A 27,895-nucleotide genomic window follows, 5' to 3' on the forward strand; every position below is an offset into this window, starting at 1 on the left:
AATGAGTTTGACACCCCTGCACTAGTACTTCCTGCAGTTACATCCATCCGTTTTCTTTGCCGCTTATCCTCACGAGGGTCGCGGGGAGTGCTGGAGCCTATCCCAGCTGTCCAGGAGGCGAGGAACACCCTCAACTGGTCACCAGCCAATTGCAGGGCACATAAGAGACAAACAGCCACATTCACAATCACACCAAGGGTCAATTTAGAGTGTCCAATTAATGATGCATGTTTTTGGGATGTGGGAGGAAACTGGATTGCCCGGGAGAACCCACGCAGGCACGGGGAGAACATGCAAACTCCACACAGGCGGGGGGCAGGGATTGAACCCGGGTACTCAGAACTGTGAAGCCAACGCTTTACCAGCTGAGCCACCGTGCCGACTGCTAATTGCACACTTGCACTATTTGCTGCTTACTGCTGCCATTTTCCTGCTGAGCCACTGTGACTAATTTGACTTCTCTCTCCCTCCCTCCCTCCCTCCCTCCATCCCTCCCTCCCTCCATCCATCCATCCATGCAGCGGCACGGGGCATCATCCTGACCAGCGGCTGCGCCACATCCAGGCACTGCCAACAACAGGAATTGCCAGGCGTGCGCATCCACTGCTGCGACTCGGACCTGTGCAACAGCGCCCCCTCGCGCAGCCGACCGCACTACGCGTGCGCGCTGGCCGGCTTGCTGATGCTAAAGATGTGCTTGTAGACGACAGGCGACACAAACTCACTGCGTGTGTTCAAAAACGTGAAAGTGAAACTCTCATGTGCTCACTCGGCATATGAGAGTGATTTATGTCAGGGCCGGAATGGATTCTTCGCCGCCCGGTGTGAAATGTACAAAAAGATCAGGTGTTCAGTGTGCACCTTGGTTTGCAAGCGGATGTTCGGTACGGTAACGGACCAAAAACTGCTTATCTTTTGTGTTTTCAACAACAGATTTCCACATATAACAGATTTAAAAATATTGTTTTTACGGCAGTGCTTCTTTTTTAGGAAACGACGGTTGTGCACTTATGGCAGTTTGAACAGTGTGAATTATTATGCTTTAAAAACAGGAATAAATATATTTCTAATTGCTTTGGCGTTGTGGGGGGCTGTGAACTGCCGCTGGAAGTGTTTTAGCTTGCCACACTGATACCCACTTTTGAAAGAATTAGCGATTTTGACGTCCTGCCAAAAGCGCAGCGCTCACCACGACGTCCGCTAGGTAGAAACTGAGCTGCACTGTCTTTGTCTCGGCCCGCACCTACCGTAATTCCCGGCCAAAAGCCGCGACTTTTTCTTCCACATGCTCTCAACCCTGCGGTTTATGCGGTGATGTGGCTAATTTGTGCATTTTTCTAACGGCCACAAGGGGCACTAGAGCGAGACCGGCAGAATACAGGAGGAAGTAACTTTTACTGGTCAAGCACTGTTAGCGCTGCACTAGCGTGTTACTGCCGTGTCTCAGTGATTTTTTTACAGGTATGTTTTTTTTTTAAACTGGCCCTGTTAGTGTGGCGCTAGTATTAGCGCGGTGCTAGCATTAGCATTCGCATGACGGTGCTAGCGTTAGTGCTAGCATTAGCGTTAGCATTAGCGTGGCTGCGCTAGCATTAGTATTAGCATTAGCGCAGCGGCGCTAGCGTTAAACTCTCTGTGTACCGTCTTTGTAAATATCTCATGTTTCAATGTGCATTTCAATGTGGGCACTTGCAGCTTTTACATAGCTGGGGCGTATGTGTGTACCAAATGGTATTTCCTTTACAAATGTACCGGGTGAGGCTTATAACCAGGTGCGCTCTGTAGGCCGGGAATTACGGTCATATGTTCGCGACGTTATATTTCAAAATTATCCTTGTGTTTAATCATTTTTAAAGATGGAAAACTGCGAACTCAGCCAAGCGTAAACTGCCAATTTGAGTGTTAGACTAGTCAGATTACGTATGAAAAAAATAAATATGTACATGCGACGCGATGTACATGCTATGTGTTGGTATAGATCTGAAGAAAGATACGGATTATGATTGTCTATATGTCTGCTGTGAGGTTCATTGAAGACTTGATGGCATATTTGCCCTGATAAAAAGTTACAGCCCCATCTTTTTCGAGGAATTCCAACTCCATGCATGAAAGCCTCTCTCAGCATTTGCATAAAAATACATTTTGTTATAAAAGTCACTCAAGCTTTTGTTAAAGCCAACAGAAGCGCACTGGCTAGTTTTTATAAAGGCTCAGTTAGGACATAGCGTGCGTTCATTTTCATTTCTAAGGAACTTCATGTCTTGGTTGCGATAAGAAAATGTGAGATGTGTTCTTCTTTCAATGTCACTCACTGATTTTTTTGTTAAATGAAATATACATATATATATTTTTTTATTTCATTTTTTTTTCTCCTTCCTGTTCTCCCAGCTCATCTCGGGAGATCAGACTGCATGCGGTTATACGTATGATTGTCAGAGTCGATGCATGTCAAGTGGTCCATTATGGTATGAATAAAATGATTCATATTTTTCACACAAAAAAATATGTTTCCTGTCTTGAAATGATGGCTCGATGGATGGATAGATAGACGGGCGGACAGACACTGCACATTTCCAAAATATTGCTGTGATAGATGACAGATGCCTCGATCGCATCATCTAATTTATAATGCATTTGCAGATAATAGAAGCATTACCCCCCCCCGACATATTGTATATATCACATTTTTCCTCAAATAATGTCATGCGCTGTGATAGATACCGTGCCGCAATTAAATGCTGACTCGGCTTGAAAAGACGCCTTGCTCTAATTGCGCAATTGTATAAATAAAGACCTTACCTCGAATAGACCCCCCCCCGCCCCTCCGAGTGGCGCGTGATCGTTTCCCGTTCAGTGATGGGGTCGATACGTCGACTGACTCGTGACCCGGTTCAGGGTGTAGTCCGCCTTTCGTGTGAAGTTAGCTTGGAGAGACTCCAGCGACCCTTGTGAGGAAAAGGATGAAAAAAAAATGGATATACATAACATTATACAACAGCCCCAAAAAAAAAAAAAAAAAAAAACAATGTTTCTAAAAGAGTTACCCTTTGTTGTAGAGCGTTCTAGTTGTTGGGGTCAGAAAACTTAAAACGAGAGCCATCAAAAGTCATGCGGACTTCATTATAACACGTTCAATGCCATTGACGGCTTTAAACGTCAAATATCCGTCCGAGACTGTCAGTAAATGCGACGCTGCATACTATATAGAGCTCGTGCACCTACGTCATCAAATCGCGTCACTGGCCGGAAGTGACGGTCAAACAAACCATTGTTCAATGCTAAGTCGATTGGTGGCGACACGAAAATACGTCTTGTAGCACGACGCCCAGGGTTTTGTCTGATACCATTAAAAATTTAGAAGGTGATAATAAATGAGGGTACGTGGAAAAATGAGAGACACTTGGCATAGAGCACCCATATTTAATGCTGAAGTCGATGTTTTCGCCAACAATAAATTGGACTATTACCCCGCTTTTGCTTGTCTTGGACAACTGGATCAACGCATGGATCTGGTGAGTAAGTCGTCGAGTTTTACACGGAAGAGTTTGAAAGCGTACAAAAGTCTGAACGCATACAAATACTTCGGTGCTGGATCTGTTCTTAATCAAGAATAAATCCCACATAGCGATGGAGCCACTCAGATGTTTTCAATACAAATACCAATATTTAAATAAATGACCCCTGCTTTTCCACAAAGTCGCATTCATTAACTACAATTGGAAAAAAAAAAAAAAGACAGCGAGTCGGGTCCTCCGCACACAAAGCGCGTTGCAGCCAGAAATTAAACTTTGGTAAATTTCGCCGTTACAGACGTTTTTTTTTTTAAATATGGATTGTTCTTAAATGAGTCCAACCCATATTTAAAAAAAGAAAATAAACCGCTGGGATAGGCTTCAGCCCCCATACACGGATGCACGTTGCAGCTACACGAACTTCGGTAAACCTCTGTGTGACCGACGGTTTATTTTCTTTTTTTAAATACGCATTAGACTCATTTGAGAACAATCCATATTGGATTAAAAAAAAAAGACTGCCGAAGATTAATGTGTTGCTGCAACACGCTTCGTGTACGTTGGAGACGACTCCCTGTTGTTCTCAAATGAGCCAACTTGGCATTATAAATACTTCTTGGGAATTTGAGATTGAGAAGAATAATTCCTACCTGGAGTGAAGCGATCACTACACAGTCGTGTGTATTTGGTTGGGCACCATCCATCACGTTTAATTGCCAAAATCCATCTATCTTTTCTGGTCTTTTCAGCTGGTATTGCATAGAATGACATCTTTGAATATCTGCACAACAAGTCTCCGGAATTGTGTGTATTCTGCTGCGGTTCAATGTCCCGCACATTGTCGAGCAGCTGTTTTTGACCGGCAATATGGCGCCGTGAAAACGGTGACGTCACGTGCACGAGCTGTAAAGTGTATGTATACTATAGTAAATGCACTCAATCACTGAGAGTGATAGTATTCATGGTGAGCACAGATGGAAAACGGTGCCTTGCCTGTGAGGTGTTTAATTTAAAAAAAAATCATGGATTTGTGAAACAGGTAGTTAGGTATGTAGGTTTGTGTACCTGTACAGGTGAGGTGAGGTAATGTTAATGTCGAGTAAAGGGTGGCCTCCTCCTGTGAGTGGTGCTCTTTGTCCCTCAAGTCCATTGTACAGAGTGGAGGAAACCCTGTGCCGCTGCAGCCGCCATCTTGGATAGGCAGATCCTGCTCGAGCCGCCAGGATAACCCGCTCAACATCTCCTCGGAATTGCTCCGCTTTCCCCGTCTCAAGGCTTCGTTCCCGGTGAGTACAACCCGAGGCGGGAGTCGTTTCGAGGCCGCCCCGGACGAAGACGAGGAAGGCTCCTGTGGTGGTGGACAATAACAAACGAAAAAAAAAAAAAAATGAGGCTAATGCGGGCCAGTTTTGAAAGCTTGTGTTGTCAGGAATCGGCTAAAGGAGCTAGCCCAACAACGTAATTACTGACTATTTTAAACAAAATACCGTGTAGTAGTAGTATTATCACGTTGCAATTACTTATTGAGTATGTTGATGACACTGTCACGACGTTAGCCTCGTCCTATAATCCAATGCCGGGCGAGCTAACGTTAGCAACCTAGCATGCTAAGGCTGTGTATAGAGGTGTGGGTGTTTAAAAAGACATAAGTAGTTGGAAAAAAAAAAACTTCCCAATGTATCTCGTCGATGTCTTTAAAAGACGTGCAGACACATGTCGGCGTTCCTTTGTCACAATAACACCTCGTTGATGTCACATAGCAGCTGTAGCGCTAACGCCAACTCTGCTGTCAAAGATTGCCGAGCGTGATTTCGGGTGGGGGGCCCCCCCGAATGGAGGAAAATGTTTAAAAATTAGCCAGCGGAGTCACTGGACGTCAAACCTTTTACCGAACAATCGATTCCGGTTGGTAGAAATAAAGTAAAGGTAAATTGCCGGGTTGCGTTGTAAGATTGAAGGCTCTTTAAATGGACGGAAATGTTGGGAAACTCCAGTTGGATTTCACTAATCATGTTTTTTTTTCCGTCTTCTAACTTTAATTTATCTATCTTGAATGTGGCATGTTAATTATGTGCTTACGCAAATGTTGAGGTACTTCTCGGCCGTAAACAAAACGTGTACATATACAAAGAGAGAGATTGCTCGCCGTTCCCTTCCTCCTGCGGCGACGTATTTTTTTTCCCCTAAGTCGGAACCCCTCCGTCGTATTTCATTCACGTAGTAGGCGAGTCGTCATGAGTGTAAATATTTGGATAAAGACACTGTGAATTATGGACACTTCAAAATAGCAGTTAGTGTCAGTGCAAAACATTCAGGGTTCTGCTATAATGAAAAGAAGTTTCAAGAAAAGCTCTCTACAACAGCTGAACTTTATTTGTTTATCAGAATAGTGGCAGGGTTGAGCGAACTCCCGTTTAAACATGTTTGAGTGTCGCCGATTGTGATCACAGCGACGTTGTCAGTCATAAGAGGGTGCTCACACTTGTGCAACCTTATTTTAACTTCCTTTTCTCATTTTTTCCTACCGATTGAGCTATGCAGGTTGCAGGCCATTTTTTCATCTTTTTTCAGTTAGTTTTTTTTACGTTACTCCTTTCAGTATTCTCCGTAGCGGGAAAATGTGCATGCTCTGTCGGGTTTACATCTGGAGATGGATTTGTTTTATTTTGTATGCATGCAGTAACTGACCGCGCCCTCTTGTGATCTGGGGCTATGTATTCTTAAGCTGGATCACAAACTAGTAAGCGCAAATGCGGAGATCGTCGTAATCCGGTGCCCCCCGTTTACCGTGAAATTTTGCTTATTTACAATGAGTCACATCCTTCGAATAGTGCACTCTATGGAGTTTTGGGATCTATCTGTGTCATGATTTCCGTCAGAAGCGCTCCTCTCGCCACAATGGGAAGTAGCCGTTGAGTCGAGGGAAGGCACCGTTGATGCGTGTCTGGCGTCAAAAACAAAGTGCTGAGCCACGTAGTTTGGTCACGCGCACTTCTTCTCTTAAACGACGACGAAGGGTTTGGAGAGTGGGAGAAAAAAAAAAATCCACATTGTGTTTTCTTCCCTATCGAAGCGACGTTTAATAGCTACAGCGGTGAACTCATGCACACAGGGGATCGAGAGGCCACATGAGGGTCATGTGACGGCAGGCAGCTGACGAAAGGCAGAGCGTGGAGAGAAAAAAAAAAAAAAGGGCCGGTAATGTTCAGCAGGAATTGGAATTGTGTTGGGTTGTCTGCCTTGAAATGAATCATACACAATCATATCACATAATCAAGTTTTCTCCCATGAAAAGATAATATCAAATTGATATGATTCACTTCATTGTAAAACCTTCTCGACATGTCAGTTAAATGTGTCCGAAAAAACATAAAGTTAAAATAAAAACTGCTCAACCTTTGTGGGTAAGTAGTGCAGCAATGAAGGCAAGCGTCCACAAGGCAAATACGTTTCAGTTTTTCAACATAAATTATCTACATTTTAAAAAGAAGTCGGTCATTTGCTTTTTTTTATTTTTAATCAATCGGATTTTTGTTGGGAAAATACTTTTAGGCTATACTGCCGAGAAGGAGGTGGGGCTTGTCACTTTGAAAATAAAAAGCAACTGACTTTGCTGTCAACAATTCGTTCTTGTATTTGTGTTTTCGCTTTAGTCATATGGTACTGAGCAGCCAGGACATTGCGAGTTATTTTTATTGTGTTTTTAAAGTAATTTGGGTTGTGTTCCTTCTTTTCCAGAGCCACAATGGCCACCGCACCGTACAACTATTCCTACATTTTCAAATACATCATAATCGGTGAGTTGGTCCAAAGTCAATGTTACCACGATCCGTAGTTTTATTGTTTCTTTTTTATTTTAAATACAGCAGGAGGAAATTGGAGAAGATGTCACATTCTTGTGATTTGTCACTCATGTGACAGTGAAAAGAACTCAAAATGGCAGCCCCTGTAATCTTTTAAACATTTACCCATCCATCCATTTTCTGCGCCGCTTATCCTCACAAGGGTCGCGGGGCGTGCTGGAGCCTATCCCAGTTGTCAACGGGAAGGAGGCAGGGTACACCGTGAACTGGTTCCCAGCCAATCGCAGGGCACATCAAGACAAACAGCCACACCCACAAATCACACCTACGGGCAATTTAGACCGTCCAATTAATGTCGCATGTTTTTGGGATGTGGGAGAAAACCCACGCAGGCACGGGTAGAACATGCAAACTCCACACAGAATTGTGTGGCGGCCCTTTTAAACTTTTATTTAGAACAAATACACAATACGTTGGTGGCATAGAGAGCTAAATAGCAATTAGCTGAGTAGCTAATGCGAAATATTCTCTCGTTTGTGACGTGGTCACTGGTGAAAATGGTGCGAATGCGGCCCCTCTTGCGCCAGCCTCTACGTTGCACTCCGTCGCCACGCCGGGATCTTGACCGGACAAAAAACCCCGGGCCTGTCACGAGAGCAAACGCCTGTGTCACATCATTGTCACAAACGATCCAGAGCCACGAGTGATCCGATGAATAAAATTTGTGACACCATATGCTACATGGCGTCCCCAGAACGAGGACACGGGCAGTTTCACAACACTTCCGTCCATCCATTTTCTCTGCCGCTTATCCTCACAAGGGTTGCGGGGAGTGCTGGCGCCAATCCCAGCTGTCAACAGGCAGGAGGCGGGGTACACCCTGAACTGGTCGCCAGCCAATTGCAGGGCATATCGAGACAAAAAGGCGCACTCACAATCACACCTAGGGGCAATTTAGAACGTCCAATTGATGTCTCATGTTTTTGGGAGTGCCCGGAGAGCCATATTTGGACAAATGGGATTTCAGGGTGACATTGACGGCTATTTGTGGGAAATTAAACATCATTTTTCCCCACTGCACCTGATGATGATTGGGAATCACTGACGTTATTGTCCTCAAGTTCTTTCCGCGTTTCTCTCTGTGACTCATGTTTTGTACGCTCTCTCGCTCTCTCTGCAGGGGACATGGGGGTAGGCAAGTCATGTTTGCTGCACCAATTCACAGAAAAGAAATGTAAGTACTCGCTGAGTTCTTTTCATCATCAGCGTTTGAGCGCCTTCTCCCCCCCCCCCAATTCCTCAGAACGGCAGAGGAAGCGCAAGCTCAACACCGCGAGGCTCTCGCGTGCGTCAGCTGCCGCCGCCTCCCGCCGCCGTTCGGTCCCCGTCGCGCTGAATGGGCGCTATTAAGACGCCAGATGCCGCGCCGTCTCGCTTTCAGTCGAGGGCGACGGTAATTTGCGGATTTTTGAACGCGCCGGTTAAGTACGGCACGCACCTGCCGCTGGATGGTTTTACACGGAGAAAGATACATGGAGCGTGCAAGTGGAAAAAAACTGCAAACTTGTACAAAATCTCGGCATTTTCACACCCTTGTGATTATCATCATCATCAGTTTTGTTTGTTTCTACCCCGCTTAAGTAGCCCCGTTAAACAAATCCGATCCCTTCCGGTCCTCCCCGCAGTCATGGCAGACTGCCCCCACACGATCGGCGTGGAGTTCGGCACGAGGATAATCGAGGTGAGCGGCCAGAAGATCAAGCTGCAGATCTGGGACACGGCCGGGCAGGAGCGCTTCAGGGCCGTGACCCGCTCGTACTACCGCGGCGCGGCGGGGGCGCTGATGGTGTACGACATCACCAGGTACGACTGCGTTGAGTCCCACGCAAAAGCTTTGCGACAGGGACGTGTGTAGTACAGTTTCCCAAAATTATAGAGCAAAGGGCCATATTTTACATGACCCGGTGTGACCGTCTGATCGCTCTCGGTGCTGAAAAGTCTCCTTGTGATTCATGCGCATCCACACAGTGGTCCCTACTTCTCCGATTTCACCTATTGCGGAGATGGTCCGAAATAATAACCCACATGATAAACAAGCGATCACTGTAACATTCCCACCAATTGAGTGAATTCGGAAAATTTCCTACAGTACACCTTCCTGATAATCACACAATCACCGATCTAGTGCGCGCTTAGCAAAGCAGACGTATCAGTGTTTCTTACTCAAACCGCGAGACGGTTGTCGCCATCCTGCTAAATGAACGTGGCGTGCCCGTGTGAAATGTCTCCGCGTGGCACGCCTGAGTCTTGTAAAGTCCCCAAAATGCGCCGCAACACGGGAGGAAAACCAACAGCGACGTGATTTAAAATGGTCCAACGAAAAAACAAGCGACGACCGATCCGATCGTTTGTGACCGCGATATTAAATGTTTGCATTTTCACTCAGGAGAAGCACGTACAATCATCTCAGCAGCTGGTTGACCGATGCCAGAAACCTCACCAATCCCAATACGGTATGTCTCATTTGATCTTTTTTGGGGGGTGAATCATAAAAAGCTGGTGGATGCCCAGTGGCTGTCATTTAAATCTTTGAATATTTAAACACTATGTAGATTCTCTATTTGAATGAACACGTTCGACGTACACTGAAACGTGTTTTATGTAAAACGAAGAAGGCGCACGGCCTTGACGTTTTTACACAACATGCAAAGTTCACCGGCGGCCACAACTATAAACGTCTTCAATATTGCGCCATGCAAACTGTCCGTTTCTCCCTCTTGAATTGTCTTTTAAGGGGTCCTCAAAATGACCCCCTAGATCACAGGTGTGAAACTCAAGGCCCGGGCGCCAGATCTGGCCCGGCACGTGATTTTATGTGGCCCACAAAGCCAAATCTTGAGTGTCTAGAGAGATCCGTCTGTCGATCTCCCGCTCTGTTCTTCCCTCACTCGTGAACAAGACCCCAAGATACGTGATCTCATCCCTGACCCGGAGAGGGCACACCACCCTTTTCCAATTAAGGACCATGGTCTCAGATTTAGAGGCGCTGCTTTGGTTTTTGTGTTACCAAACGTGAATAGTTGGAAAACACATTACCCTTGATTTCTGATTCCAAAACTAGTTCATAAATTGATGATGTAAATATGATGAGATGATTTGAATATTTTTGTTCCACAGTCATCACGGCTCTGAGGGGAAACCGGAACAACGATGTGGCCCACGGGGAAAAATGAGTTTGACACCCCTGCTCGAGATAATTAGAGTGGGGAAATCAACCCCTGACATCAATTTCACAGATGAACTCCAAATTTGACAGTTTTATATCTATTTCTATTAAACTTATTTATCTTATTACAACAGGATGTACAAAAAAAATCGTCTCAAGGACCCATGCCTGAAAAATTTGAATGATTTTGTATTTATTTGAAAATCATTTTTCCCACCCGCACATCAACAGGTGATCATTCTGATCGGAAACAAAGCGGACCTGGAGGCCCAGAGAGACGTCACGTACGAGGAAGCCAAACAGTTTGCCGAGGAGAACGGTGAGTTGGACTGGAACCGGCGCCAAGTCGAGCGTGGGGGAATCGCGCATCCAAACGTGTTTGTGGCGTGACTGTTGAAAGGAGAATTTGGTCAATACGTGCTGACCCCCCCCCCCCCCCACCCCACCCCCTCGGCGCACACAAGACGTGGAACTTGAGAGCATCAGATGCAGTGTGAAAAAGTTTTTTTCTTTTCTGTCTTCAGGTCTGCTCTTCTTGGAAGCTAGCGCAAAAACGTAAGTCCCCCCCCCCCCCCCCAAAAAAAAAAAATTAATAAAATTTCCGCAAGGCCCCCCTCCCCCACTGACGTCAACATGTGTCACATTCAGCGGGGAAAACGTGGAGGACGCCTTCCTGGAGGCGGCCAAGAAGATCTACCAGAACATCCAAGACGGCAGCCTGGACCTGAACGCGGCCGAGTCGGGCGTCCAGCACAAGCCGTCGGCCCCCCAGGGCGGGCGTCTAACCAGCGAACCACAACCTCAGAGGGAAGGCTGCGGATGCTAATGACCAAGCGACCCCTAAAAAAAAAAAAAAAAATTCCAGCCAAGACCACCGTACCCCCCCCCCTTTACCCCATTCCCGGAGGAGTGAAGGTGAAACATGGACTCCCTCTTCCTCCTGTCTTACCCTCCATCTTGTTTTTCTTCCCTTTTCTGGCTCCATCTCGCCACCTTGCATTCATTTCACGAGTGTCACTTCAATTGTTTTTTTTTTTTTTTTTTAATGTTTGCTTTTATAGCGCTATGAATTCCACCTAATTCCCCCCCCCCAGTCTTCTTCCTGCATCGCCTACCAATCGAGGGGCGAGATTTGCCGACTCGGGTACAACGAAGGCACGGACGGCATTTTAGGCGTCCCGTGGCGTGGCTGGTACTGGTATTCCGTTTCGCATCGCTAGCGCTCCCCCCCCCCCCTGCCCCCGGTTCGGGTCACAGGCGGGCCGGAGCCGAACCCCGGCTGACTTTCGGGTGCGGGAAAAGCGGGGCAAACCCCGGACCGGCCGGCGGCCGATCGCGGGGCGCAAACAGACAAAACGTGCATGCACGTCGACACCTACAGACAATTTTTGCGCTTTTTTCGCTACCCTGTCTAATAAACGTCACAAAGTCCAAACGGTCGCAGCCTCATATCACAAATATTTGTCTGATGCCTTATTAGTCTTTGCTCCCAAATCTGACAGCTGTTTTTTGTTTTTTTTTGTCTGGTCGTCAAAATGGCTGCCTTGTATAATAGCCCAAGCAGCAGCATGCTCCCCCCCAAGATGTCCATAAATGGCTGAAAAATTGCCCCCTATTTTATTTTGTGTACTATAGTGACTGCTGATTGGATGGTTGTGTGTGCGTGTATATAACTATAAATCTGGCTTAAATGTGTGCTGGTGTCCCGGCTAGGTGGGATCCGGACATTGTACAGTTTGTGTTAGTTGTGGGTTGCCTGTATTTCAATGCTTGGGGTGGGGGGGTTCTGTAATATAGTTTCTATTAATAAATGTATGGAAAGAAACAAACATCTACTTAATCCCACCTTCCATTCGCACACTACTGAACTTTGCCAGATTTCGGATCACGTGCAGAACTTGTTTTGAGTTCTGCATTGCTGTCTTGACTTTTTTTTTGTTTTCTAAAGGGGGGGGTCTTTATTTCCCATTTGCCGTACGAGTGACCACTTTCTGCTTTTGTCTGTCCCACAACCAGTTAAAAAAAAAAACGTACATATGTATAAATTTTTAACAGGAGCTGTGCTAACGTTTAAAAGCATTTTTTGCGTGTATATGATTTTAAAAAAAATTTGATTTTAATGACAAAAAGACTAGAGACAAAAAAAATAAATTATACATAACCTGTGCACATATCGTCTGGTGTTTTGAGTCGCATTTTGTCATTTTTAGAGCGATGAGACACAATAACAAACCTTCCATATTACATAAATATCCACACTGACACTTGTGACACAATGACATTTTTTTTACACACGCACTTGCACATTTATGACACAAACTCACTTGTCAGGGATGATGAGAATGACCAATTTGGAAAAACACTGAAAATGTCTACATGGGGGGTAAAAGCGGGGTGTGCCCCCCTTCTGGCACAATTTTTTACTAAACACTGTTAAACGGTGACCTCTGGTTACCTCTTAACAGTATCAATACAGGGCAATCACAACATTTTTAAAATATGAGTCCAAACAACCAAAATAATTTTGCCAAACCTCAGACAAAAATGTAGACTGAAATTTATATCAAATAGGCTACTGTACTTACAAGTTATACTTTAAACATAAGTACACAAGTAATGTGTTTTTATATATATATATATATATATATATATATATATATATACAGAGAGAGAGAGAGAGAGAGAGAGAGAGAGAGAGAGAGAAATGTAGATGTAATGAAATATAAAAGTGAGCGATAAAATGCGTAATCTACAGGGCCAGTCCTGCACACGCCTAATCGTATTAACACCTGTCAATCATATAATATTTGAAAATTTGATTTACCTTTGCGTTTCCTGATTTGTATACGCTCCTCGATATTTTTTTTTTTTTTGCTCCTCGTCTTCCATAATTGATCGTATCGGAACACAAGAGCGCACAGCACTTTGCCTGGAACGTCCATTTTTTCGTGTGTTCGTTTAGACATGTTGACACCGTTTTCGTTCCCATCTGCCACGGTAACACATTTTTCAAGCCGTGCCCATCTGAAACAGTTTTTTCACCCCCGTGGTTTTTTTTTTTAATCAATTTCCCTTTACATATGTCTAAGTTATTTCTTTGCCGAAGTAAACGGAAAGCTTCTCTATGAAATGTTAGCATCAGAGTGAAAATACGGACGGAATTACCGCCAAAATGCTGCCGGAAATCGGAATGTTGTCGTTATTATAAACACCAGATTTAACGCAAACGGATAGCAATGCCGTAAACCGGTAGCTGTGCCGTTTTCCGCTATCACAGCTGTGACTAATTTTACGACGAGCGTTGCGGATAGATGCTGGCCTCAAACCCAGCCCAAAAAAATATTATTTTTTCAACGAATCTATACGTTTCACAACAATGACATTTTCAGCTGAGAAAAATCGGAATTCTCATCCCTGCTTATACAACACACACACACACTTCTTACACATGCAGATTTGGGGAAACCTCCATATAAACTTTTTTTTTTTTTTACACAAACATTGAGTGTAAATTTTACATTTACTGTTCCGTTTGTCCTTTTATTGCAACCAAATTTGCACTTTTGAGGTTGAAGAAGATATTTAAAACATATTTACAAGCTTTTACTTGACTTGTAGCCAAATAGCAGTACGCACAATAGACGAAAGAACGCGGGACTGTAGCGCCGTACCAAAGTCCAGGAACCCAGCATTGTGTAGTCCACTCCTCACACTTCACAATCCCACACGCAGTCTCTCGAGCATTCTTCAAAGTAAAAGAAGTATTTGAACACCAAAGAAAACCAACGTTGATATTCGGTACAGTAGCCTTTGTTTGTAATTACGGAGGTCCAACATTTCCTGTAGTTGTTCACCAGGTTTTCGCACACTGCAGGAGGGATTTTGGCCAACTCCTCTGCATCTTCTCTAGATCAGACAGATTTCTGGCCTGTCGCTGAAAAACACGGAGTTTTAGCTCCCTCTAAAGATTATCTATTGGGTTTAGGTCTGAAGACTGGTTAGGCCACGCCAGAACCTTGCTTGTGGTTTTTTTTGGAGCCACTCCTTGGTTTTCCTGGCTGTGTGCTCGGGTCATTGTCATGTTGCCACGACCCATCTTCAATGCTCTGACTGAGGGAAAGAGGTTTTTCCAAAAAAATCTCCCAATGCATGGCCGCCGTCATCCTCTCCTTAATACAGCGCAGTCGTCCTGTCCCTTGTGCAGGAAAAAGATTCCCAAAGCATGACGCTACCACCCCCATGCTTCACAGTAGGGATGGTGTTCTTGGGATGGAACTTCCTCCAAAACCGGTTAGTGGAATCACGACCAAAAAGTTCCATTTTGGTCTCATCTGACCACAAAACCTTCTCCCACGACTCCTCGGTATTACCCAAATGGTCATTGGCAAACTTTAAGACGGGCCTTGACATGTGCTGGTTTAAGCAGGGGAACCTTCCATGCCACTCGTGATTTCAAACCATGACGTCTTAGTGTATTATCAACATTGTGATTTCTGGATTTTTCTTTTCAGATGATCTCTCACAGTGGACATGCATCTACGATGAAATATTCAGACCCCTCCATGATTCCTAAGTGGAAGAACTTGCGATATAGCAGGGTGTTCAAATACTTATTTTCTTCACTGTATGTACATGCGAACACAAATGTCTGACACACTTAAAAACGTACTCTCAAGAGACACAAACCACCGAGAAACACTTTTGAGTCTGCGACGTGTTGGACCTGCTACTGATGGCTTTTAATGAACTGCTGTCAAGTTCTGCTCAAGAGTCCGCCGAGTCCCTCAGTACAAACTGAGGAAAAGGGCATTTTTTTCCATTTTTTTTTATTTTGGTATGGCCATAAAAAAAAATGTCTTTAAGGCACAAAAGTATCAAAGGTTACAAACTGGACTTACTTGGCTGTCGTATGGCAAGGTGGCGGGAAAAAAAAAACATAGAAAACAGCAACACAGAAGGAAATCCTTTGAATTTTTGTCACTGTGAGTCAGGGTTTCCCAACCATTTTGGAGACCCCCTTAGTTCCTCCAGGGGACCCCGACTCTTCAAAACGCATCACACATCTTGCCATAACACTGACATACATCCCCAACCGCTTGTGCCCCACGTTTTGTCTCGTAAATGCGCCATAAATTATGATTTATTTCAAGTATATGCAGGGTGCAAAAGTAGGTGTACGCTTGGAAGAGCTATACTGTACTGACGTGTTTTTTGGACCTTTTGTACTCATTTCCTTGATATGCAAGTGGCTAAATCATACTAGACCAAAATTAATTTACAGACACCCCCAGAGAGGAACTGGATGAAACCAAAACCCATCAGCAATATGGGTAACATGCGGATGACCAGTCTACTAGTCTATGCACAAATTTAGGACATACAAACACTCACTCGGACATCTCTTTTTTTTTTTTTTTTTTTTTTACCCTCAGGCAAACAAACCTCTTACTCACTTACAGAAATTTCTAACAACTTCTTAGTCATACGGCAAAGAAAATAAGTATTTGAACACCCCGCTATATTGCAAGTTCTCCCACTAATAAATCATGGAGGGGTCTGAAATGTTCATTGTAGTTGCATGCCCACTGTGAGAGAGAGAATCCAAAAAGAGGAGTCACGGGAGAAAGTTTTGTGGTCAAGATGAGACCAAAATTGAACTTTTTGGACATAATTCCACAAACTGTGTTTGGAGGAAGATAAATGATGAGTTCCATCCCAAGAACACCATCCCTACTGTGAAGCATGGGCGTGGTAGCATCATGCTACATGCATGACCTCTGGAATTGCATACAAATGCTACAATACCAAATATTAACATTGGTTTTCTCAGGTGTTCAAATACTTATTTGCATAAATTGTTAAAAAAAAATGATACATTGTGATTTCTTGATTTTTCTTTTTTAAATTATCTCTCTCACAGCGGATATGCATCTTCAGTGAACATTTCAGACCCCTCCATGATTTCTAAATACGAGAACTTGCAATACAGGGTGTTCAAATACTTATTTTCTTCACCGTGCGTCTCATGTTTTCACATTTGCACACGCATGCAGTTTCACATTTACACAGATGCGAGCATCAGAAAACATCTATTAGTGAAGGAAGAGGGTAAAAAATAGAAATAAAATCTGTATAAATCTTACAATTGCATACCTATATTTGCACCCTCCATGTATGATACATTCGGTGACATTTTTGCTTGGCGGTGTGCCGTGAGATTGTTTCCAACGTAAAAACACTGCGATTAAAAACAAACAAAACAAACAAACAAAAAAAAAAATCTGTTGTGCGACCCACTTTTGGGTGCAGTCCCTCAGTTTGGGAAACCCTGACGTGAGGGATGGACCGGTCCAAATGGATTCCAGATGCTGTGAGCTGAGTCAGACACCATTTTCTTTTTTTTTTTTTTTTTTTTAAACAGGCACTTTTTTTTTTTTTCCTGGAATCATGTGAGGAAAGATTTCAAGCATGACGACTTATCCGCTAACTCCACAATCGGCCAAATTCCTTTGCGTCCATCCACAAAAGACCGCAGGTGGAATCGGACTAGTACCGCGTCACCGGTTGGCACATTTCAGTTCGTCTGAGTTTTGTACGTAGTCCGCTACCTCTGAACGATGTCGCTGATCTCCTTGACCGATGACAGGAGCTTGGTGAAGTCCTGGTGCGCGTTGGCGCCCCCGGAGGCGGTGGGGCAGATCTGCAGCTCGCGCAGACTGCTCTCCAGCTTGTTGATGGCCTCGCGGAAGGCGAACTTGTTCCGCATCTGCTGGATGGAGTCCACGTAGCTGACGCAGTACTTGGACAGGTTTTTGCCCGCTTCTAGGACGGCGCTGTGGCTCCCCGTCTGCTCGGAGTTGCGGCCGATGGCGGCGCGGAGCCGCTCGGCGCCCTCCAAGACCATCTCCAGGGTCACGGCCGAGTTGGGCGTGCGGTCCGAGGCCTGGCGCGGTGCCGTCTTGCGCAGGGAGCGGCGGGGGTTGACGAGGGGGATGAAGGCGGCCGGCGCACCCTGCGGGTCGCTCCCAAGGGAGCCACTCGCCGAGGCGGAGGTCTTGAGCGGTTGAGGTTTGGAGTTGCAGCTCGGGGGAAGCTTTTTGGTCCCCTCACCGGCAGTGGTTCCGTGTTGGGGCTCCGAGGCGGACGGGAGCCCCTTAGCTTTGATTTCTGACGAAGGCGACGGGAGATCTTGTGCGGGACTGCGGGACGTCTTGCCCGTTTTTGCGTTGGCGGGGGGAGGCGGCGGAGGAGCCGGTTTGGATTTCTGGAACTTACCTTTCTCTCGGGCATCAGGGGTGTGCTTGTTGCGGCGGGCCCGACACTCGTCTCCGGCAGCGCCCAGTGCCGGGAAGACGCTGGGCTTGAGAAGCTCTGCATGCAGGGCACTGGTTTTAGAGTTCTCCAGAAGCCCGGGCCGCTTGACCACCTTGGGGGTTAAAGCCTGGGGACTAGATCCAGGACTGGGCTCGGCCTCTTTTGGCCCCTCATCTGGCGACTCTTCCGCCTTCTTGGGCAGACGCGGTGGGGGAGTCAACGCGCCTATACGAGAGGCGGTGTCCCCTTTCTGCTCGCTGGTTCTCTTGCGAGGGAGTGCCGGTTTTCCCCCGAAGGTCCCCGAGTCGAAATGCCTCTGGCCCAAGTCCCTCGGCAGGGTGACGGACCTCCACTGGGTGCCGTCCGGCCCGGCGGGTAAGCTGGAGGACCAGAAGAAGCGCTTAGAGTTCGTCATGACTTCCTCTTCACCGGTTGGGGTGACAGCAGCCTTGACCGCGGGTCCGGGCACGGCAGGGGCACCCTTCTTCCGCGGGAACAACGGTCCCGGATAGGTGGGAGCTCCGTTTGTGCCGTTATTGTTAGTGGCCAGGAATTTTGAGGATTCAGGCACATGTGCGGGCTCATTGATTGCCAAAGATCCGCCATTGTTGAAGCAGTCACCGTCCCGAGGGTCCAGACACCCACCCCGCCGATCGGGGTGGACGTCCATCTCCCGGAAGGAGGAGCTGCGCTTGGGAGGCGCCGGAGCGTTCTTCTTCTTCTTCTTGATGAGGCTCAAAAAGCCGCCGCGCGTTTTGTCCTTGTCCTTGGGGAGCAGCCGGTCGTCCTCGTTCAAATTGCCGTCCAGGAGGGGGCGCTCTTTCCTGGGGAGCATCGGGGAGGGCAGGGCCAAATCGGGGTCCGTCGGGTCTGAGGAGGAGGGAACAAGGACCAGTGAGCGAGACGATGACATTTTCTAGGCTGGAAAACCCACACAGGTCCAAGGAAAACATGCAAATACTACACAGACCTCAAAGGCAGAGTTCAGAAGGGATTTGATTAAAATAAAGGAAGAAGATCTAAAAGGAAGGATTTCTTACCTGGACTATCTCCATCCCGGTTGTCCTTATTTTTGCGTAGCGTTCTGGTCTTGGTGGGCAGTTCTGGAGCCTGCTGAATGGAGCCCAATGTCACCTTCTTCCCTTTCTTGCCCAACTCCTTTTCCACCTCTAATAATATACATTGTTTAAGTAAGTAACTGCGTTCCTAGAAATGTCAAAATTGCATTTTTTTTTTCAGACCCTAATTACGCTGATGCCTTGAGATAAGAGTTTAATTCATTCCATGATCAAGCTCGTACCACAAAACGCTTTCAACCCTGTGGTTTATGCGGTGATGCGGCTAATTTGAGCATTTTTTTTTTTTTTTTAATGGCCGCAAGGGGGCACTCGAGCGGAAAACGTAAGAATCAGACCGGTGGAATATATGTGCAGAGGAAGTGACGTTTAGCGGCCCTGTTAGCGCTGCGCTAGCGTTAGGGTTGTGTTAGCGTGTTGCTGCTGTGTTACTGGCGTGTCTCAGTGATAATGCTAGCGCTAACACCAAGAAAGGAAGTGAAGGAGTTCCAAACTAACCGTCTGAGATGCTGGACTCCTGGAACATGGTCTCGAAGGCCTGGTGGGTTTCTGCAAAAGACGGACGTTCTAAAGGGTTCCACCTCCAACCTAATGGAGACCAATTCTGGTGAGAAAATTGGGGGGGGGGGTAAGCTGTACACCAGCCCTCGTATTGCTTTTCTACTCACAGGCCCTCATGAGCTCGTAGACCTTCTCGGGGCAGCCCTCGGGCCGGTCCATGCGGTAGTCCTTCTCCAGCAGCTCGTACACTTGGGACAAGTCGATGCCGGGATACGGGGACATCCCGTAGGTGGCGATCTCCCACAGCAGCACGCCAAACGCTACCGATGCAAAACAGTCCAGTTTGAATCCAGCCTAAAGTTATTATTAGACGCAAACCGTACTACAGTAAAAGGACAAAAGGCTCTGGTAATACTATTCACTGTTCAAAAGTGAAAACACAAGATGTACTTTAAGGGATAGTTTGCAATTAAAAAGATGTTTTTTTTCCCCTCCTAGGGTAACAAGGTAACAGGTGCTAGATATTTTGTACAAAATTGTCAGAAGTAAACAAATCGTGGTTTGCATTTTATGTCTTGTCGCAACATGTCATCTGCGGATGTTGAAAAAAAGTAACTTATTTTGACAAGGTAAGGATAAGAAAGTATAGTTTCAAATTTCAAATGAAGGATGTAAAAGTAAAAAGTCCTGGAAAAAAAAAATCTAGTCCAGATACCTGAAAAATCAAGTTATTAACAACATTCTTTTGACACGTACCCCACACGTCCGACTTGATGGAGAACTTGTTATAGGCCAGGCTCTCCGGAGCCGTCCACTTGATGGGGAACTTGGCCCCCGCGTGGGCCGTGTACGTGTCCCCCGTCATCAGCCGGCTTAGACCGAAGTCTGCCACCTTTACCAGGTGGTTCTCGCCCACCAGGCAGTTGCGGGCGGCGAGGTCCCTGCAGGAGAGCACCCGGTGGGTTATTCAGGATTATTAAGCAAACCTCTGTACTCAAGGACTTCACCTGAGTTTTCAGATGAACAAAGCTGAAATATTTGTTTGACAAATAAAACAATATTCTATCCATCCATCCATCCATCCTTCATCTAACGCTTTTCCGGGTCGGGTCGCGGGGGAAGTTGCTTCAGCAGGGATACCTAGACTTCCCTTTCCCCAGCCACTTCTTCCAGCTCTTCCGGAGGGATCCCGAAGCATTCCCAAGCCAGCCGAGAGACAGAGTCTCTCCAGCGTGTCCTCGGTCGTCCACGGGGTCTTTTTTCCTGTGGGACATGCCCGGAACACCTCACCAGGGAGACGTCCGGATCAGATGCCCCAGCCACCTCATCTGGCTGTTCTCAATGTGGAGTAGTAGTAGTAGTAGTGTATATTCTATCCATCCATCCATCCATCCATTCTATTTGCCGCTTATCCTCATGAGGGTCACAGGGAGTGCTCAAGCCTATCCCAGCTGTCAACGGGCAGGAGTCGGGGTACACCCTGAACTGGTTGCCAGCCAATTGCAGGGTGCATAGAGACAAACATTCACACCACCTAAGGGCAATTTAGTGTCTCGTATTAAAGTTGCATGCTTTTGGAAGTGGGAGGAGTGCCTGGAGAAAACCCACGAAGGGACAAGGAGAACATGCAAACTCCACACAGGCAAGGCCGGGATTGAACCCGGGTCCTCAAAACTGTGAGGCCAACGCTTTACCAGCTGTTCCACCGTGCTGCCAATTATTATTCAACCCCTTGAAAAAGTAAAACAGACAAACGTGTAATGTGATACAAACAACACCATCATGAGGATAAGCAGCAGAAGAAAATGGATGGATGGATAGATGGATGTTCATTTTACTATTTTTTTAGTTGCTTTCCAGCGTAATTCATTCTGTGGCTATCCTCATATGTCAAAACACACGTGTGTGAGATCATCAAATCATCATTCCCTCAAAATGAACAGAAATGACCTTAAACTGTTACAGCCGTCGGCCCCCCCAAAAAAAGCAAATAGGACTTTACAAGTATTATACTTTGGAAAAACATACCACAACAACACAATGAAACTGAGAAATTAAATAAAACTGTTTTTGCACGCTGATTTCATGTTGTAAAACAGAACAATGTTAACACAGTCACTGCAAAATTTATGTACAAAAGTATTGGAAAGTATTTGGACCGTTACGAGATGTAAAAGCTGCCTCCGCCCCGCTCGCCCCACTGCCCGTTTTTGCAACAATAAAAAGCTTTTCACTCTTCTGGGAAGACCATCAGCAAAAATTTCGGACTGTTTTTCCCCATTGGTCCAAAATTTGTGAGGTCAGTGGTCAGTGGAATTTCCCTTCTAATTAATCCCAGAAATGTTTGACGTTTGAAGTTCGTTTACACCAGTTCTACCCTGGCATTTCGTTCCCAAACTGTTTTTTTTTTTTTTTGGTTTCAGCTTTAGACTCGTATCAAAAGATAGCCCACCTGTGTATAAAGTTCTTCTTCTCCAGGTATTCCATGGCGGAGGAGATCTGCGTGGCCATGTAGAGCAGCACCACGGCGTTAACCTCCTCTCGGTTGCACTCCCGCAGATAGTCCAGCAGGTTGCCGTGGGTCATGAACTCGGTGATGATGTAGAACGGGGGCTCCCGCGTGCACACGCCTGCGGTGGAGGCGAAGGGAAAATGCTCAGATGACGGGTTGCAGGCAACGATTTTCCGTAATGCAGCGGTGCCTTGGTTCTCGAACACAATCTGTTCCAGAAGACCAGAAACGTTCGAAAACCGAAGCGCGCTTTCCCATTTCAATGAATGGAAAATCAAATAATGCGTTCTACGCCTAAAAAATATTTTAAAGGGTTTTTTTTTGTAGCTTTTCCTGATAATAAACTGCATAGTAGAAATACATGTATAGTTTAATAGTTCAAATATCTTTGGTGGGGCTGACTCCCCCTTTTTTAATAAGAAAGAATCTAATGTACATTGTTTCTGCCGTCTTTTGAGCACCTTCCTGAAGTTGCTCATAACAATATCATTGAAATTTTGCAGTGCTCTGCAACATTCTGCTTTGTTAAGAATGATTGAGTTCGACAAAATTACGGATGTCGTTCCATTTAGCCCCAATAGCTTTTATATCGGCACTTGAGACATGCTTCCTGACTTAAGAAGCAACTTTTCGACTTCCTCCAAGATTTGTGGCCTCTGCTTGGTCAACGCGGTTGCTCCTTCAGTCACATCACTTGCTTTGAGGGCATCCTCGTGTTTCAGAATGGTGCCGATTCTCGATTTCGCAATGCCGTACTTCTTCGATAGCTCAGAAACATGCACACCACATCGTTTTCAGCTATTAAATCCTTGAAGGCGAAAGTTTTACGCACCACTTCCCTTTTTTCAGCACCAGCAACCCTAATTTTGTTCGTTTCATTAATTCTGGATTCAGTGTAGTGTGATTTGCCGTCTGTGTGGCGTCGTCTGTTAAAATCCGTGCACCCTTACCCAAAAGCTGCACCAGGTTGGGATGTTTGATCTCTTTCATAACAGCGGCCTCCTTGAGGAACTCCTCCACTTCCATTGTGTCCTCCTGAAAACAACAAAACAAGACGGGTTGTAGTTACATCCTCCAACCATCTGGGGGGAGCACATTTTCACCAAACGAACTCTGACAACAACCACAACTTCCCAGAGGCAGGATTAAGCCACACAAGCGCGAGTCATAAATGGAGTTGACTTTCAAGTCTCAAACAAGTCCCAAATTACTGTGGCAAAAATCGAGCATGTCAAGTTGAGTTCACGGTAAATTTCAAATGAATTGTGTCAAGCCATTACTTGGGTTAAGCATAAATCAAGTCCAGAAGTGTTCATAATCACCAAAAGTTGTACTCGAGAAACATTATTTTTCAAAATTATGACACGAGTAAAAGTAAAAATTTGTCCTCCAAATAATTAAAAAGTATTCAGTGAAAACACTGCAAGTACTGAGTAGCCAGTGATTTATTTTAAATATGTTTTAAATCAAAGCTTGGCTGTCAAATGCACAAAAACTTGAACCAGGAATGTGCAGAGAAGTTACACATTCCTACAGCCAATCACATCTTTAACTATCATTTTGTAAATAATCCACAAGAATTGGTTTTAAATTAACTTTGTTGACGGAGTTCGTATAGGCTGAAATGTAAATGAGTCCAAGAAGTCAGAGTGGTCATGTGATTCAATGCGATTGGTGGAATGGACTCATATGGCACGAATGGTGACGTCGGATTGGATGAAACGGTCACGTGACATCACCCGAGGAAGAAGTCTCTCTGGACAAAACAAATAGATTGCGCAAACAATAACGGACAAATAGAACTTAATGTAACGGAGGAGAATAAGTGATAAATATACTTGGGTAAAAGTACAATGAAAATTACTCTGAGAATACAATTAAATGAAAAGGGATTTGAGTAACTGTAAAATACTTTTACAAAATGTCATTACGCACGTAAACTTGGCCGCATACTGTAAATCCAACTGGAGTCAAGTCAAGTGACTCGAGTCCCCCCACCTCCGTTGCTCACCCCCTCGCACCTTAAGCGTCTTGACGGCCACGGTGAGGTTGTACTTCTTCCACACGCCTTCGTACACTTCGCCGTACTGCCCCCCGCCCAGCTTGTGCTTCATGGTGATGTCGGTGCGCTCCATCTCCCACTTGTCGTAGTTGGGGGACACGCCGTAGATGGTGGGCTTGTTGCGCTTGGGCGCCGGGTAGTGCAGCGTGGTGATGAGGCCGTCGGCCACCGTGCTGTGGTGGTGCACCAGCTCGGCCAGCGTGTTGAAGCGGCTCTCCGACGACACGTACAGCTGTGGGGGGAAGGGAGTCCGCGTTTGAGTCGAGGTGCAAACGCCGGGTCAGCTTCATGGTAGGGAAAAAAAATAAAACATTCCCATAATTTCCACCCTATATGCCGCGACCTTTTTCCACGGCTTATGCGGTGACGCAGATAATTCGTGCATTTTTTCTAATGGCCGCGAGGGGGCACTCGAGCGGAAAAAGTAAGAGTGAGACCGGTGGAATATGTGCCGAGGAAGTGACTTTTACCGGTATGTTTTTTTTTTTAACCGGCCCTATTAGCACTGCGCTAGAGTTAGCGCTTTGGTAGCGTGTTGCTGCTGTGTTACTGCGATTTGTCTGATTTTTACCAGTATGTTTTTTTTTTTTTTTTTTTTTTTTTTTTTTTAACCAGCCCTGTTCGTGCCACTGTGTTGTTGCTATGTTAAGCTAAGCTAACATTTTAAAACTTTGAAAACTCATTCCGTGTACAGTCTTTCTTTGTAAATATCTCGTGTTTCAGTGTGGGCACTTGCGGCTTTTACACAGGTGCGGCTTATGTATGTACCAAATGGTATTTCCTTTACAAATGTACTGGGTGAGGCTTATAATCAGGTGCGCTCTGTAGGCCGGAAATTACCGTACTTATAGCTTCAAGTTGGTGATTGCAACTCTCAGCTGAAGGTTACTGTAAAACAAAGACAACTATTTGTGTATTCAAAACAACCACATATTCTCCATTATCTTAATGCTCACATGCATTTGTAAACTTCATAGGCACAAAAGGATATTTTAACACAAATGGTGCAGCAACACTTGTCGACAGAGTAGAGTAGCACAATTTGGCTGGCATTGAATGCAATGATTGAGTACAATTAAAACAGTTTACAGTGGTATTGGATTAGAATGTCCATATATTTCAATGGGAAAAGGTGATTTAAGATATGAGTGTTTTGCATGATGAGCAGAGTGAAGGAACAAATTAAACTTGTATCTCAAGGCATTACTGTAAAGTCATTTGTACACGCTGAGACCTTGACTTACAAGTAGTCAAAATTAAATAAAAGCTTTTTGAGTCACAAGTTGTTGCTTGGTTCAATTTAGTTTCGCCCAATTTGGATACTTTAAGGCACCTGCATAATAAAGCGTTTCATTATGAAAAATAAGTAACAAAAATATTCCCGTAGCTTTTCAGGGGGTTGGAAGTGATGAATGGCAATTTTATTCATTTCAATAGTGAAAATTGATTTGAACTAAACGACATTAAGTAATGAACTAAACATATTAAGATAACATGAAATGAATGAATACTCGCACGCAGACGTGGGTCAGGAAGCAGGGCGGAGCGGAACACATTTGTTTGGCCTGAGTGGACGCAGTCTTTTCCATTGTCCAAGTCTTACATAACTCTAAAAAAAAACCTTTGCTCCAAAGTCTGCTTGTTGCATTCCTTGATTTGTGAATGGACGCTAGGTCAACAACAAACACACAAAAAAAAAGGCCTTTAAAAGGAGCATTCAACATTCAGTTGAATTCATATTTCTCGAGCAGCTATTCAGGCCACAATGTTAAACGGAGAATTATCGGGAGACAAAGTGAGCACCCTGAGGTAATTTCAAATTATGGGACAAGTTCATCATACCGCGGCCTCGAGCCTGAACTCTCGTTGGGAGCACGGGACGCAATGTGAGCTGGGGAAAGCAAATGCGTATGTGCGCGCGCATGTACATACTTGGCCGCATCTGTGTGTGCGCTATGCATGAGCGTCCGTGTCTGCTGGTCATTATGGCGCTTAGAGGCATTCTTGTCATTGTTCGGCTCTCCTCGCTGCACGGCTGGCAGCAGTGGCACACAGCTGCTTTTTTTTTAAAACGAACAGTGAGATGTATACAGTGTGGTAGCTTGAATAAGGATTAGGATGTATAATATATATAATAAGGATTCCATTGACAGAACAATAATCAATTCAAACACCTTGAAGTACTTTTTTTTGTTTCTTTTTCTTAATTGTTTTTAAATGGATTGTTAATAAAAAAAAATTGTTGACTACGTGCCAAACAATCCATCCATCCATTATCTGAACTGCTTATCCTCACAAGGGTCATGCTTATAAGTTTAGTTGGGTTTGTTGCCACCGTCTAGGGCTCGTATTTGAAATACATCGCGACTGTTTGTATGTCAGTCAACTGTAAGTAAAGGCACCACGACATTGTATATAGAGCTCGTGCACGTGACATCACCATTTTCATGGCGCCATATTGCCGCTCAAACAGAGCTGCTCGACAGTCCCGGAGACACTGACCCGGAGGAGAATATTTACAATACCCGAGACCTGTTGTGCTGTTGTTTTGTCACAACAGAGGAGACAGATATTCAAAGAAATTATTCTATGAAATAACAGCTGAAAAGATCAGAAAATATCGATGGATTTCGGCGATTAAACGTGATGGATGGCGCCCGACCAAAATCCACACACGCCTGTGTAGCGATCGCTTCATTTCAGGTCAGAATTATTCTTCTCAATCTCAAATTACCAAAAAGTATTTATAGTGCCATATTGGCTCATTTGGGAACAATGCGTGTTAAAAAAAAAAAACCTCGGTCGCAGAGGTTTACGGAGGTTAAGTGTGGCCGCAATCGCTTCCATGTACGTTCCATGGAGACGACTGTCCTCTTTTTTTTCCCCCCCAATCATAGTGAATGAATGCGAGTTTGTGTAAAACCAGGGGTCATTTATGTAAATATTGGCATTTGTATTGAATACAAGCTGAAAAGATCGATGGATTCTGGCAAAGGTCAACGTGTCGCCGAACACGCTTCCGCGTTCACGACCCGTCAAAACAGTCACTATGTGGGACTTATTCCTGATAAGAACAGATCCAGCGACAACGTATTCGTACGTGTCCAGACTTTTATACGGTTTCAAACTTTTCCGTGTAAATCTCGACGACTTACTCGCCAGATCCATTTATAGATCCAGTTGTCCAAAACAAGCGGAAGTGAATTAACAGTCCAATTTCTTATCGGGAAAACATCGACTTCTGCATTAAATATGGGTCCTCTAGGCCGAGTTTATCAAAATTTTTGTTTATTTTCACCTTCTAAATCCCTGGCGGTATCGGACAACTCTGGGCGCCGTGCTACAAAACATATTTCCATGTCGTCTCCAACAGATTTAGCATTGAGCAATGCTTAGCTTGACCGGGAATATGGCAAGGTAAACAAAAGTCACATGATTTTATGACGAAGGTGGATGACTTCCATATGAGAACGGAATGATACAACAAGAAAGTCGCTTGTTGTAGAGCGACGACGTATACGTGACTAAACAAAGGTTGGGGGACACTCCTCTAAGCCTTAGAGTCTAAGGTGTAAGGTGCAAAAGCTTTACTTTTCCATCTGACGCCGTGTTGATCCTGTAGTGGTAGACTCTCCCCTCGTAGCGCAGCGAAATGGACCTCTGGCCGGGACTGCTCTCGCTCTCGCGCACCAGGAAGCTGCCGTTGATCCCTGAGCTGAGCAGGTACTCGGCGGCGTTGCGCGAGACGGGCCCGTGGTACCAGCTGTGCTTCTCCAGGCTGTTGACGGGGGTGATGTAGTTGGACGGCACCCAGCCCTGGCCATTTTTGGTCTGCGCCTCGCACCACTCGCCGTTGTGGTTGTAGCCGAGCACGCGGAGCTTCTCGCCT

The 27,895-nt window shown here is 45.4% G+C and overlaps 3 protein-coding genes across 7 annotated transcripts in view; 1 reads left to right on the forward strand and 2 right to left on the reverse strand.

Moving 5' to 3' along the window:
- ddx54 (DEAD (Asp-Glu-Ala-Asp) box polypeptide 54) overlaps positions 1-4,752 on the reverse strand; it is a 51,644-nt gene extending 46,892 nt beyond the window's left edge. The window contains exon 1 of the mRNA XM_061802125.1: positions 4,578-4,752. Within this exon, the coding sequence (XP_061658109.1) occupies positions 4,578-4,752 (175 nt within the window). The remainder of the gene's footprint in view (positions 1-4,577) is intronic.
- rab14l (RAB14, member RAS oncogene family, like) lies at positions 4,657-12,715 on the forward strand. The gene is made up of 8 exons (XM_061802128.1): positions 4,657-4,798; positions 7,251-7,309; positions 8,496-8,549; positions 9,001-9,178; positions 9,762-9,828; positions 10,773-10,860; positions 11,066-11,096; positions 11,190-12,715. Exons 2-8 carry the CDS (start codon positions 7,258-7,260, stop codon positions 11,365-11,367), a joined length of 648 nt encoding a protein of 215 aa, XP_061658112.1. The 5' UTR covers positions 4,657-4,798; positions 7,251-7,257; the 3' UTR covers positions 11,368-12,715.
- abl1 (c-abl oncogene 1, non-receptor tyrosine kinase) overlaps positions 7,384-27,895 on the reverse strand; it is a 42,644-nt gene continuing 22,132 nt past the window's right edge. For 2 of the 5 annotated variants that reach the window (XM_061802121.1, XM_061802123.1), the window contains 9 exons: positions 27,598-27,893; positions 23,966-24,238; positions 22,895-22,979; positions 21,885-22,062; positions 20,189-20,373; positions 19,600-19,752; positions 19,430-19,519; positions 18,896-19,024; positions 13,212-18,725 (listed from right to left, as the gene is read on the reverse strand). In XM_061802121.1, coding sequence (XP_061658105.1) covers positions 17,146-18,725; positions 18,896-19,024; positions 19,430-19,519; positions 19,600-19,752; positions 20,189-20,373; positions 21,885-22,062; positions 22,895-22,979; positions 23,966-24,238; positions 27,598-27,893 — 2,969 coding nt within the window. In that variant the 3' untranslated portion in view covers positions 13,212-17,145. Of the gene's footprint in view, positions 7,961-10,811; positions 10,932-13,211; positions 18,726-18,895; positions 19,025-19,429; positions 19,520-19,599; positions 19,753-20,188; positions 20,374-21,884; positions 22,063-22,894; positions 22,980-23,965; positions 24,239-27,597; positions 27,894-27,895 lie in introns of those variants that run through there. The other 3 variants (XR_009792366.1, XR_009792365.1, XM_061802124.1) reach the window with 3 other exon arrangements.

This window comes from Syngnathoides biaculeatus, chromosome 17 (assembly GCF_019802595.1).
Source record: "Syngnathoides biaculeatus isolate LvHL_M chromosome 17, ASM1980259v1, whole genome shotgun sequence".
Taxonomy (NCBI): Eukaryota; Metazoa; Chordata; class Actinopteri; order Syngnathiformes; family Syngnathidae; genus Syngnathoides; species Syngnathoides biaculeatus.

Excerpts from the sequence above, each read along its gene's own strand:
- rab14l (XM_061802128.1), top strand. The coding sequence starts at position 7,258 with ATGGCCACCGCACCGTACAACTATTCCTACATTTTCAAATACATCATA. Across the intron at positions 9,179-9,761 it reads ATGGTGTACGACATCACCAG|GAGAAGCACGTACAATCATC; the intron begins GTACGACTGCGT and ends ATTTTCACTCAG. Across the intron at positions 9,829-10,772 it reads ACCTCACCAATCCCAATACG|GTGATCATTCTGATCGGAAA; the intron begins GTATGTCTCATT and ends GCACATCAACAG.